This window comes from Polyodon spathula, chromosome 2 (assembly GCF_017654505.1).
Source record: "Polyodon spathula isolate WHYD16114869_AA chromosome 2, ASM1765450v1, whole genome shotgun sequence".
NCBI classification, from domain to species: Eukaryota; Metazoa; Chordata; class Actinopteri; order Acipenseriformes; family Polyodontidae; genus Polyodon; species Polyodon spathula.
The window spans coordinates 51298548-51313522 of record NC_054535.1 but is presented as its reverse complement, the minus strand read 5'-3'; the positions used below and the strand labels follow the sequence as shown (position 1 = coordinate 51313522).

General features: G+C 36.5%; 1 protein-coding gene across 1 annotated transcript in view; it reads right to left on the bottom strand.

Moving 5' to 3' along the window:
- LOC121297978 (SLAIN motif-containing protein 2-like) overlaps nucleotides 1–14975 on the bottom strand; it is a 37041-nt gene that overhangs the window by 20571 nt on the left and 1495 nt on the right. Inside the window, exon 2 of the mRNA XM_041224639.1 lies at nucleotides 6740–6885. Within this exon, the coding sequence (XP_041080573.1) occupies nucleotides 6740–6885 (146 nt within the window). The remainder of the gene's footprint in view (nucleotides 1–6739; nucleotides 6886–14975) is intronic.

The following is a 14975-nucleotide window of genomic DNA, read 5'->3' as shown; positions in this document are numbered from 1 at the left end:
CCTCTCCAACCCGACCACGCACCCCGCAGAAATAAATACGAACTGCACAGCACTCAGGAAAGGAAAAAAACCCTACTCACATATTTTTATTTTTAGGGGGGAAACCTCAGGGAATCTGTGGTTGAGGGTAGCCAGTAATCCAGTTTCTGCCACCCAGCACTTGACTGAGCTTCCGAAACAAAAGCATCATCATGAGAGAATAACACACGGAGCCTTTATGCGCTTGCTCATGACGGGTTGGTTAGTCGGAGTCTCCTGCAGAAAAGCAGCCAAGTTTACAGTTCACGTTGACGTCACCATTTCCCATTTAAAAAAAAAAAACACACCTTTCCCAGTGCAGTTGGGCAATATCCCTCCTTCCTGACTTGTACCTATCATTGACTTGTTCTAAATACTTTAAACCCACCCCAACTACTGAGTGACAGCAAATTCCTACATTTCTACTACAGACTCCTCTTGCAAGACTTAAAATGAGATTACAATTAGGAATGGAGGCTTGTTCACTGTATTTAAAGCTGTACTACAGGTAAGATAGAGGATTTAAAACAGAATTGCAAATTGTGGCGAAATGTAAACAAATGACTACACAAAAACCGCAGAACGATGTGCCCGTAACCATAAGGATTTAGCTGTGGAAGACAGCAAAGAAGGTACAACTTGTGTGCAAGTACTGTCGAGTTACTACTGTATACATAGTTTGATAGAAAAAACCACCCAAGCATTTTGGAAAGTAACTGAAAACAATAATTTCATACATTATATAAAAAGCGAACACCCTGAGAAAAACGATTTACATAAAACTAAAAAATAACTATAAATAAGCACTGAAAAATGAAATGAATAAAAAAACATAAGTCCTAAATATAATTCGCCCTGTACGTGACGGTTTGTGAGGGCTCTGGATGTCATGTTCTCTTTGCATCTTTGTTCTCATTGGTATCTCTGGGAAGTTTGCAATAAAACGTGGGCACCAGGGTGGTGAATCCAAGTGTCCCGCAGCTTGTGTGATTGTCTTGCACAGCACAGCCTCTCTCTGTTTCTGAAACTAACTAGCGGCACATGCCATTTTACCCCAGATATTAATAGGAATTCCCAATGCGTTTTAAAGCTTGGTCAGAGTATGGCAGGTCTTAACAAAATACAAAAAAAACAAAAAAAAACACAACTAGTAATGTTCGCCACTACACAATTTGCCCCGCTTCCCCATGGAGGTAAACGTACCAGTTTGGGAACCGCTCGTTTACAGTATCTTGCAGAAAAGCACTAATGAACAGAGTCTAAAAACATTAAGAGGCTAAACAAATAGAACTGCAACTAAATTCTCTTATCGTAAAAACCGTTTTATCGGTCGCACTGGCGTAAAAGTTGCTTCATACTTCAATTTTAGGAAAACACCTTTGTGTTTAATATAAAAATTGTTAAAACTGTTAATTGTTAACCAAAAAATCGTAATAATTAACAGAGCGTAAAATCAAGATGTACATCCCACATCACATCTGTATTAGCCTACAGGTATTTTGTTTTAGTTTACCCAAACAAGTTCAAGAACATATCTTCTTTGCTGTACTGAACATTACTTTCCAAAACCATACTTAGACAATAGTTCCAGCTGCACTGGCTTTTACAAATTCATGGTATTAATTCAAATTTAAAAGAATCCATTGAACAGTGCTGCTTCATCAATTAAAATGCAAAAAAACAAACAAACAAAAAACTAAACAGTGCACCTTTAATAACCAGTAAACAAAACATTTTAAATGTTGCAAACTAGGGGTGCTAGATTCTGTTTAATAAATGTTTAAACTTTTAAAAATATGTAAACATTTTATAAACAGTGTCAGCTCTAGATCGTGTTAGCAGTCTAATTAACAACAAACAATACTTAAGAACGAGAAAACAAAACACTTATCACAGCACAGTTCTCATTTTAGTTACCAGTTTTAACCATTCACAAAGGAACAGATCACATCACTGCATCCCCTTAAATACCGTCAACCATGACCCCTTAGTTAATGAGTGCATCCGCGCCTCCAATCCACGGATGCCACACAGTTTCTTGTCCAGGTCACTGATTTAGTGTACCATAGCTCCATCCCCTTTCTAGATGGCAGACTTCCACCTAACCCTGGGAATGAACTGTTGGGCCATCCATTCCAGGGTACTCTGTTCCCTTTACACAGCACCCTAAAAGGTCGGGAGGGAGATCTAACACCAAGAATCATTCAATCTCTGTCACAGGGAGGGTAGTATGCGTCCCCCTCAATGTGAAATCGGCAGCAGGAGAACCAGAAGTCTGCCATTTTGGGGGAAGTACGTAGCTGCAAGGGCTCCGAGCATTTTAAAATATTTAGCTTTCTATAAATTACCGTATATATGACTATAAATAGGTTTTTTACATCGGCTTTTCTACTCTCCTTAAATGCAATTCATACCTGTTAATCCATTCGTGTATCTCAATCACAATGGAGAAACGCGTTAATAGTAAAATTGGTTTTACTTAATTTAATTTAGTTTTTTTCTAATAGTAATCAAAATTACTAAATGAAGCCCTATATATAAAAATTTATAAAAACAGTGAAACAATATGAAAAAATAACATCAGCGGTAAGATAATTACACTTAATTAGTGGCGCTGGTACAGTAGGATATGTTGCACCGGTGTATTAGTTGTTCCCCCTTTTAAGGGCCCCACACAAATGCCTAGAAAATGTACTTATTCAACATTTTTTTTTTTTTTTTTTTTTTTTTTTTTTTTTTTTACAGTAAACATTAGTAGTTCCACCAACCTGCATTAGAGCCTTCCTTTTAAATAAATGTTAAAAAGCACCTCAAGGTCCTTTTAAAAAAAAACAAACAAAAAAAAGAAACACTATTAACCAAGTCTTTAATTTGATTTCTTCAAGCTTTAATACAGGAAAGGTCTTTCAGGCTCAAAATGTACTGATTCTATATTTCACTCCCCTACAGCTGATCCTTGTATTTTTTTTTTTTATAGTTATCACACTGTGGACATTTTATACCGGCCCAACCCTAGTTTGTACAGTTTCAGAAGAATCTGTACACAGAAATAAAGGTCCTCCTGTGAATAAACGCAGCGCTCCGATGACATGATTCTGAAGTGTGATATACTGCATACATACAGTGCCTACAGAAAGTCTACACTCTCTTGAACTTGTTTCACATTTTGTTGTGTCAGTGCCTCAGAGTTTCACGCATTTAAATGAGGATTTGTTTCCACTTATCTACACACCATACTCCACACTGTTAAGGGAAAAAAGTTTTTATTGAGAAAAAAATTACATATTAAAAAAATACAAAACTGAAAGACCATAATTGGATAAGTCTCCACCCCCCTGAGTTAATACTTGGTGGAAGTACCTTTGGCAGCAATTACAGCTGTGAGTCTGTTGGAATAGGTCTCTACCAACTTTGCACACCTAGATTTGGCAATATTTGACCATTCTTCTTTACAAAACTGTTCATGCTCTGTCAAGTTCCTTGGGGAGCGCTGATGGACAACAATCTTCATGTCATGCCACAAACTTTCAATTGTATTTAGGTCGGGGCTCTGACTGGGCCACTCAAGGACATTTACCTTTTTGTTCCTTAGCCACTCCAGTGTAGCTTTGGCTGTGTGCTTTGGCTCATTGTCATGCTGAAAGGGGAACTTCCATCCCAGTTTCAGCTTTCTTGCAGGGGGCAGCAGGTTTTCCTCAAGGACTTCTCTGTACTTTGCTCCATTCATTTTCCCTTCTACTCTGCAAGTGCCCCAGTCCCTGCCGATGAGAAACATCCCCATAACATGATGCTGCCACCACCATGCTTAACAGTAGGTATGGTGTTCTTTGGGTTTGCGCCAAATATAACGCTTTGCATTTAGACCAAAAAGTTCCATTTCAGTTTCGTCAGACCACAAAACTTTTTGCCACATGGTTACAGAATCTCCCAAGCATTTTTCTGCACACTTCAAAACGGGATTCAAGGTGGGCTTTCTTGAGTAATGGCTTCCATACAGGCCAGATTTGTGTAGTGCTTGGGATATTGTTGTCACATGCACACTTTGACCAGTCTTGGCCATAAAAGCCTGTAGCTCTTGCAAAGTTGCCATTTGCCTCTTGGTAGCCTATCTGATCAGTCTCCTCCTTGCTCGGTCATCCAGTTTGGAGGAACGGCCTGATCTAGGCAGGGTCTTGGTGGTGCCATACACCTTCCATTTCATAATAATTGTCTTGACCGTGCTCCAAGGGATATTCAAGGCCTCTGATATTTTTGATCTGTGCCTTAATAACTTTGTCCTGGAGTTCTTTTGAAAGCGCCTTGGTGGTCATGGTTGAGTCTTTGCTTTGAAATGCACTACCCAGAAGAGGGAACCTACAGGAACTGTTGAATGTATCCTGAAGTCATGTGAATCACTACAATTTAACACAGGTGGAGGCCCCTTAACTTGGTGTGTGATTTTGAAGGCGATTGGTTACACCTGAGCTAATTTAGGATTGCTATTACAAGGGGGGTGGACACTTATCCAACCAAGCTATTTCAGCTTTTATTTTTAATTAATTTTCTACATATTTCTAGAATATTATTTTCACTTGGAAGTTGTGGGGTAGGACGTGTAAATAAATGAAAAAAAACAAAACAATTTTAATGCATTTTAATTCCAAGCTCTAAGGCAAAAAAAGGTGAACATTCTGAAAGGGGGTGTAGACTTTCTACAGGCACTGTAGGTATGAAAGGTAGATTTCATAAAGGGTTCAAGGAGTTCTGCACAAATACCTATGAATTTTTATAAAACTGACTTTAAAAAAAAAAAAAATGAAATACACAACCGATTTTGAAAGCTCTCTAGTGCTTTATAAATAGCTTTCACTGAAATTACAAGTTGTTTTTATACATATCTTACTGTACCTTTCCTGATTCTATTAAAAAGGTATTAAACAAAAATAAATTAAAAAAATAAATCACACTTTGATTTAACTTAGAACACCTGTGTTTTTCTAAAACACTTTCTATAAAAGCCAGACAAGCAAGTCTCTGTATGGAAACAGAATGAGTTGTACTCACACCAGTCACCTAGGCAAGCATAGGAAACAGTAAAAGGCGACGTTTTGCATTTCTTCTTTAGTCCCAGTTTTAATAAGTACAGCCAATTTATTTCAAAACTGTTACATCCTTTTGACACACATAACATGTTCGCCCCCTGGAAAACACTGATGTAGCATTGGATTAACACTAGAACAACCATGGGGGTCATTGTGACCCATTTTGCACTTAGAATGTTAATTACGCTTCCATTGTAAGTCGTAAGTGCATGTCCGTTTTTGACTTTTCCTAAATATATGAAATAAATATTCTGACACCGTTTGATAGCCAGAATCGCAAAAATGAAAGTTATAAACTGTTCTACCTAGAGCTGCCACATGGGTCAATGTGACCCAGGCATTACAATACATGTATTTAATATAACGTAAGATACTCTATTATTTTTGTAAATGCAGCAAACAAAACACACTCCCTCCTCCAAGCGAAGGTTTTTTTTTATTTTTTTTTTATTTCAAGCCTTTGTTTGTAGACTGACTACGAGACAAGAGATTGCTATGATAGTGGATTTGTCAAGATGCCAACTCAGTGAAAGTCTAGTTGATTATTTTTCAATGTACCTGGGAGACAACAATCCTTTGTTTTGTTCCACTACTGCAACTGGGAATATATCAGAAGGAAACATTTCATCTTGAAAGTAGTCATTTCGATTAGAATATGGCAAGCTGTACTCAGATGCATACAGCAAACTAAAATGACAGGTAGGATAACAACTTATGTGCCTAATATGAAAACATATTTTATATATTCTTTTTTTTTATATTACCTTTAGAAAAAACATTTCAGTTTTACAGGTTTGTATGTAGCAGTTTACACAATAGTGGTCAATGGAACTGCGTCTGCGTTTACAACACAGATCCTGGATGCAGGCACAGTCAGCTGGCAGACGCGTACGCTCCTTAAAGAAATTAGCGGGTTAAGGTGTACGTAAGCTTTTGCTCAGATTCCGAATAATAAGTGCAAGTTAGTTCTGTTCAACTATCTAATGTTTTGTTCAGTGCATATTATTTTTACTCATGAAATTTACGCTATAAAAGGTCTGTGTAATACATGTTTATATGCTGCGTTTACTACGGTTTATTTGAGACAATTTTTTAATGTATAGCTTAGCTGTGATAAAACGTTATTTCAATTAGAATGTTGGTAACCATGGTTTTGCTGCATGTTGAATATGACAAAGCGGTTTTGTTACAAGACATTTTTCAATGGCATAAAAAGGTTTTTTTTTTTTTTTTAAAAGCATAAAGTCGATTTCACCCATTCATTGCTTGAATTGAAAAATAAAGATAAAAAAAATGGTAAACTTTTTAAAATAAACATCAATATTAATCGTTGATTTGGTAAAAAAAAAAAAGAAATTGAATAGTAGTAAGCCTAGTTATACCACTAAGAGTAATGCAAAATGTGTGTCATTGTGTTTAATAATGGACATGCAAAGATTATTTAATTGGACCAGCTGCTACCTGGAAGAAGACCAACAACAATTAAATATATTTCTGTATCCGTTTACTCTCCCGGCAATTGTCAGATTTAAATTAGATCTAAACCCAGAAAGTACATTAGCCTCAAACTGTTAATCTGTCATTTTACGACAGACTGGGTTATTAGAGGATGGAAAATAATCATATTTACTGTACTGTACCTGACATGGTCTGTTCTAGCCTGTGTATTAATGATCTTTTTGCTGATTCTACATCAGGACTTGGATGATCCAGCACCTGCCTGCACCAGGCTAGTGGACTAACAGCCATCCGCAATGTGTGATTCTTCTTTGGTGATTGATACAACCTAGAAGAAAAAAATATGAGAAGTCTCTCAAGTGAAATACAAAACGTGTAATGCTGATTATTATTCTCTGGACCAAGCGAAATTAGACCTAAGTCTCCCCTCTATAATTTTATTAATTACATGGGATGTACAATTCAAAGATTTACATACCAAGCAGACTTTTTATCAATTCACCGACATACAATGGGGTACAATGCTACATACAAAACACGGAACACCAAACCTGCAAAAGGTACTCTTTAGAAATGACTACACTAAATTATAAAAATGTACAAAACAGGAGGGGTAACACTGAAATACTGGAGATTTAAAAAAGGCAAAATTTGCAGATCTGCCACCTACTGTATATTGCAAACATTCAGCCAAGCCAAAAGGTCAATACTAAAGTAACCACCCCCAGAGCAGCAAACTCCTTGAATTGTTTTTAATGAGGGTCTCATTGACAGAAGCACCCTTCTCAGTACAGTATATTTGTGCTTCAAAGATATTAAAAGAAATATATCAAACATCTCATTACCCAAAAGGTGACACCTGTCACAAGTCATTGTTTGAACACAAACTGGGCATACTGTTCCACGAGACACATCCCCTTTAGTATCCATGCAAAATCTCTACCATCTGCTTCTAAATTCTCTAGTCATCAGGCCTGACTGAAAACTGTCATGGCTGCATCAGGTCCATGTATGGACAGCAGTGTGGTAATAATTTGAATAGATGTGTTTTACATGAGTTAGATGTAATAACTTGTTAGACAGTCAGTAGACAGGGCCATGTCAAATCCAATAAATATGCTTAACTATTATGTTTACAGCTAGATTAATTGTACGTATCTCCAGGGATACACCGCACATAAAAGACCAGTGGACCCATAAAACAGCTCTAGTAAAAAGGATATTGGATGTTGACTGAAGTGAGGAGAAATGTGACTTTGACCCAGACTATATACCTGAAGCCAGCAGCTCAGGTAGAAATCCAATAGACCATGTATCAGAGTAGCAGCAGGGATTCCAGCAGTGGAGAATACATCTTCTTTGATTCAACAGTAAAAGAAAACACAGCTAAAAGGGATAGTACTTCCACAAGCCAAAGGTGAATAATGCCAATATAAACTGAACAGTTCTTAAATACAGTGCTCCCTCACTATAACATAGGTTTCAGGGTACACACAATATGAGCATTATAACCAAAGAGCGTTATGTAAGGGAGAGGGGGTGGGGGGCGCTGTGGGACACATAACACACATCTGACTAAAATACAAAATAACTCCTCTCTATAATGCACAATTAGAGAAGCAAAAATGTAACTCCATGAATTAACCGTGCATAAAGGCACCATGTAATCAACGCTGTATTTTTTCCCTAAAAAAATAATAAAACATAACATTCCCACTTGTGGATCATTTTAATTGTCAGTTTTTAAACTATAAATAGCCTGGCTAAACGGCAGTCGGGAGTTCAGTTCGAAGCAACAGACCAAACCAAGTGCGAGAAGGACAACGGGTCGGGAGAGGGGAAGAGAGAATATCAACACCACTAGAATTCTTCAAAGTTTTTTGATAATTAGGGTAAGTGTACCTTTTAAGCCCACCAAATCTAGTTTTAACATAGTATTTTCTGATCTGAATGCCCCTTTATCTAATCTCCATTTGTGACCCCTGTCCTTGTTTCTTTTTTCAGGTCGAAAAAGTCCCTTGGGTCGACATTGTCAATACCTTTTAGAACTCTGAATGCTTGAATCAGATCTCGGCGTAGCCTTCTTTGTTCAAGACTGAATAGATTCAGTTATTTTAGCCTGTCTGCAAATGACATGCCTTTTAAACTCAGAATAAATCTGGTCACTTTTTTGCACTCGTTCTAGAGCAGCAATATCCTTTTTGTAGTGAGGTGACCAGAACTGAACACAATATTCTAGATGAGGTCTTATTAATGCATTGTAAAGTTTTAACATTACTTCATCTTGATTTAAATTCAACACTTTTCACAATATATCCAAGCATTTTGTTGGCCTTTTTTATTGCTTCCCCACGTTGTCTAGATGGAGACATTTCTGAGTCAACATAAAATCCTAGGTCTTTTTCATAATTCCTATATGGTACTTATAATGCACATTTTTATTGCCTGCATGCAGTACCTTACACTTTTCTCTATTAAATGTCATTTGCTATGTGTCTGCCCTGTTCTGAATGCTGTCTAGACCATTTTGAATGACCTTTGCTGCTGCAACGGTGTTTGCCACTCCTACTTTTGTGTCGTTTGCAAATTTAACAAGTTTGCTTACTATACCAGAATCTAAATCATTAATGTAGATTAGGAATAGAGGAGGACTTAATACCTTTCAAAATATGACCTAAATCTGGACTGGTCTTAATAGGGACATCATGTATCATTTAAGCCCAGACTTATCCTTGCTGCCTGTAATGCATAAAGTTATTTGTTCTCTTCCTCTACCCCCTGTGATTTGGTAGGCATTTTCTGATCCTCTTGGAGCCAGGATTTTGTCAGATGCAGGGTCTGTGATGGAGCCAGTTTCACCTACATTTGATATGCTTTTTTGTTTGTCATGGACTTTGTTTTCATTCAGTGCATTTGTAAGGATTTCATTAAACCAGTGCTCCAGTATAGTAGGATCTGATGTTGTCTTGGCTCTTGCACGCAAACATTTTTCAGATTTTCTGACTGTGAGCTCTGGATGATCTCTCTGAACCTGCAACACCACTCCTTTCCAGGTCTCTGGTTGGTAAATGGAGTTTCAATGTTTTTGGACTTAACATATTCTTCTAGAAGATCACACTGTTTAACAATTTTTTTTTTTTTTTTTTTGTTCCTGGGTAGTAAGTGTTATTTCCTAATTGCTTATGCCTCAAAAGTACAGAAAATGGCTATTATTCCCCACAAACTTTGCTTTTGTGACCAGGACAGTGATATTTCAAAATATCACTATTTCCAATGGGAAAACGGGCAAAAATGTCTTTTTGTTCACACAAAGTCAGAAAAAAAACAACATATGAATCCAAATCAACATGTATTTATACTAAAGTAATACAAAAATGACTACAAAAGATTTAGAAGTGAGTAGTTTTTCGAGATTTACGATTATACTGTATTTACCTGGAGAAAAAGTTCACACTCTACTGATGCAGTTAGATGAGCCTCAGGTCCCTGATGTCCCTCAGCTTTGACCTTTTCGTTGACTCTGTCTAAGCTTCCTGGTTAGCACTGATAGGTTGGTGATGGTGACTTCTTGACAGAGGCGACACGCCTCCAATATGCAAATGCATGAACTGTAGTTCTCACGTTTTTTACTCATCCTGTGTAAATTAGAAAATTTAAATGTTGCAGGTGACTGGTTGGTTTTACTACCTTATAAAAGTACTTGCCTTGAAATACTTGTTTTAAAATTGGTTTAGTTTTGATTATTACCTGAATGGGCACAACACCATTTACTAATTACAAGGCAAATATATAATTAGCTTACTCTTACCATAAAAATACAATTCTATCTGAAGTCATTGAGGGTTAAATTTACTACATTTGTGGACAGAGCACATTGAAATGTACAGTGGCTATAAGATCTGAAGTGGTAGTGTACCTGTTAGCCCACCTTGAGAAAAAGAAAACTGCAGAAAAGCATATAAAAACATTGGTAATGTCTTTCTTATGATAAAGCAAGAAAAGTCACCAGAATGTATGACATATGCAGGATTTTAGGCTTTCTTGTTTTTAGTATGTATAATACCATGACTAATCTGAAGCATATCCAAAATTTCAGATAACCTATCTCTGTAAATGATAATATTACAAATAAAAAGTACTACTTGACAGATTTTCTAACCAAGATTCACAACACTTAGCTCTTATTTATAAAAAGCTAACACTTACCTTTAAAACCATCAAATGATTATGTAAAATAAAGTTTTCTTTGGTTGCTTGGAGACTGAAGTTTTCTTGTGCCCTTTCAACATGGCCACCAGGAAGTACAGACACAAAAGTATGCATATCTTAAGACCAAAAACTCTGATTGGCTTCAAATAAAAATTAAGATGGGTAGAACAACCAACTGGATTTATCAATACTGAAAACAGTGGTGATGGGATTATTTGTTACACTTATCCTAAATGTTTGATCTTGTAGCCAAAATTAATGGAAATCAAATATTTAATTGGTTTGAAAAATAACTGATGTTAACTGAACGCATGACTGCAGTTGACTGCATTACTGGGCCCTATCCAAAAGTTGCAGATGTAATGTCTTTGAAGCATTTCAAACTTGTCACAAATTATACATTTACAAGACAACACTGGATCTGAATCTCGCCAAGATTGCCTTGTCAAAATTCGACCTGTTCTAAACAATGTTTAATATGTTACCTTTTAAATTTTTGGATGTAGCCACTATTATTATTCAAATATTTATTAAAGAAAAGGAACAGCCAAAAAGTTACAAATAATGTGATGGCTCATGAAGGATATTACATGATATTTTTACTAATATTGGTTTACGCACAAACACCATTTTTGAAAAAGTCAATTGTATTGACACAGGGATGATGCTTGTCAACTTTGGAGTTAATCAACTAAACCATGTTCAACTGAAGTGGTTTTAAATTTAAGAATGAAACCTAGGTCTGGTGGCCATCTTGTTTTTCAAAAGAAAACCATTTTGCTATATTTGAATTCCACAGTCCCCAGGATGACACCTACCAAGTTATGCATTAGTTGGTTAAATGGCTTGCTAACAGAAGCAGTTTTCCGTTAGGGCATGTTTTGATGAATTTGGTAGTAGCCACTTTGATATTAGAATTTATTGCAGCAACTTCAGCGTCTCAAACTTGAAACGAGTGTGGTTGTTGTTGACATATGCAAAGTTTCAGAAGAAGATTTTGAAAAGTTTTTCCAAATAAAATGGCATCAGGCCGCCACCTTGGTTGATGCAGAAGAAACAAACTTTTTTGCATCTGAACTGTAATCTACATCGGATGATACCTGCCAAGTTTCATGTTGACTGGTTACACAGGAGCAGTTAAAGTTTTGGGAGGAAAAACAACAACAAAAAAATAAAACAAAACTTTACAACAACAAAAAACAGGCTTCCCAAACAGCTTGGAAGCCTAATAATAATAATAATAATAATAATAATAATAATAATAACTAGAACTGCCAGGCAGTTTTACGGCTCCCAAGCTCCAGTATCAGTACTCGTCTAAGCGTGTTTAGTTCTCAATGTGCCAAGTTTAAAATCAGCAACTTCAACTGTTCCACAGAAGAAGATTTTGAAAGTGTTTTTTTTTTTCAAAAATGCGCCTAGCAGCCATCTTGTTTAACGCAAATTTCTTAAAAGTCAGTTGTATTGATACAGTGTCAAGGATGATGCTTGTGAAGTTTCGAGTTAGTCAAGTAAACCGTTTGTCAACTGAGGCAGTTTTAAATTTCAGACGTAAACATACACCTGGCGGCTATCTTGTTTTATACAACATCACCATTTTGACATATTTGTGTTCCATTGTTACTGGGACAATAACTACCATGTTTGGAGTTTGTTGGCGAAACGGTGTTCAAATAGCACCAGTTTGCTGTTAAAGGTGTGTTTCAATAAGATTTGTGGTAGCCATTTTGACATTAAAATTTATTGTAGAAACTTTTACTTCGCAAACTTGATGCGGGTTTGGATGCTGATGATATATGTGTTTCAGATCAATTGCTTCACCGGTTCCCATTTTGATTTCGAAAGGTTTCAACTTGCGTCAAACAGCCATTTTCATTTCCAGTCAACACAATTTTTTAAAAGTCAGTTGCATTGATACAGTATCAGGGAAAATGGTTGTGAAGTTTGGAGTTAGTCAAGTAAATCGTTTGTCAACTGACACAGGTTTAAATTTCAAATGTAAACGTATAAGTGGCTGCCATCTTGTTTTATAAAACATCACCATTTTGACATATTTGTGTTCCATTGTTACTGGGACAATAACTACCATGTTTGGAGTTTGTTGGCGAAACGGTGTTCAAATAGCACCAGTTTGCTGTTAAAGGTGTGTTTCAATAAGATTTGTGGTAGCCATTTTGACATTAAAATTTATTGTAGAAACTTTTACTTCGCAAGCTTGATGCGGGTTTGGATGCTGATGATATATGCCAAGTGTCAGATCAATGCTTCACCGGATCCCAAGAAGAAGATTTCGAAAGGTTTCTAAAAAAATGCGCCAAACAGCCATTTTCATTTCCAGTCAACACAATTTTTTAAAAGTCAGTTGCATTGATACAGTATCAGGGAAAATGGTTGTGAAGTTTGGAGTTAGTCAAGTAAATCGTTTGTCAACTGACACAGGTTTAAATTTCAAATGTAAACGTATAAGTGGCTGCCATCTTGTTTTATAAAACATCACCATTTTGATATATTTGTGTTCCATTGTTACTGGGACGATAACTACCAAGTTTGGAGTTTGTTGGACAAACGGTTCTCAAACAGCAGCAGTTTGTTGTTAGGGGCGCGTTTCGATAAGATTTGTGGCAGCCATTTTGACATAAAAATGCTTTGCAAACTTGATGTGGGTTTGGATGCTGATATATGCCAAGTTTCAGAGCAATCACATCTGACAGCCAATGTATCCAGTTTGTTACCTGCCAAGTCAGAACCTGATCAGGCACACAGCTTCGAAGCAGCAGCGGTTTAAAGTTTTAGGAAGAAAAAATAATTAATAAAAAAAAAAAAAAAACTTTAACAATAAGCTTCCCAGCCTTTGGCTTGGAAGCCTAATACTAAATAAAAGCAACAACATCAACAATAAATAAACACACACAGTACAAGGCTAGTTCTATTATATGCCAGTACTTGCTTTATTTTGGGCCGTATCCTTTCCTATTATGGTGGCACTGTTAGTGGAACCCAGTCTTGAAGTGGCTTTACTGTGCAGCTGTTTTGAGAATATCTTGTTGAATATAACATTATTCAATTTACATATCCTTAAGGTTAAAAGAACCATTACTTATGTTTACAACTGAAATAGAAAGCCAATGGACTAAGAAGTTAAAGACACACTGAGAAGAATGTCATTCTCTCTCCAAAAAGTGTACACTTTTGAATGAATTCAAGGGTTCTGAATTACAATCCTGAACAGTCTCCTTTACCCCTGCCTTCTCCACCAGTTGCCTACCAGCAGTGTTTATGTTCACAGCACATTGGCTTGTGGTGAATAATGCTGCTGTTTTTCAACTACGATTTTTCAACAGCTAAAATATTTCCAAGGTTAGGATTCTCACAGGAATTGAGAAAATAAACATTTCTGTTAAGATTGGCAAAGAGATTTATGGCTTCTGATAACTGATAATAATAAATCAACAATTAAAAACAAACAAAAAAACTGTATGAACGTAATTTCTTATTTAATATCATGGAATCAAGGAAACTACAAAATGATTTTGCAGAAGTCTACCAGAACCCATAATAGTAGTACAGTATTTCATGTTAGATATCTAAATGTCAAATGTCTCGTCAGTTTTTTGTTAAGTATATGTAATTCAGTATGTTAACGTAACATCATTCAGCAGGTTTCATCTGACTTTATGAAGCAAAATTAGTTAATTCTATAGGGTGATTCAAACATTTTGGCCATAGCTGTACAGTTCAACTGTGAGCTTTATTAATGAAAGGCCCCCAGCGCTCCAGATAAGCTGCATACAGGGTGTTTTATGCTTGAAAATGCCTAGCTAGAGAATACCTATGCTGGACCTGGGCCAGCTACACTTACACTATTCTGTATTAACCATCTTGTCCTTATGTGGGCCTGTCTGAGCAGTAGGCTTTCTATTCTAGAACACAACAACAAGATTAGGACACCCACAGAGCAGTAATGTGGTCAAATGTTTTAGGACAAGGGCAAGAGATTCTAGTTTCAAATCCAAGCTCGGATTCACTCTGTGATCCTACAATAGATTACTTCTGCATCACAAAGCTGCAGTGAACCACTGAAAACAAGAAGCAGATTCTAGAAGCTGTAACATTACCAACAAGTACCTCGATAGATGTATATCTACTTCAAATGCAATAATATTGTTCATTCCTCACTTCTGTCTGATAGATTTTTATCTTTGCAGTTCA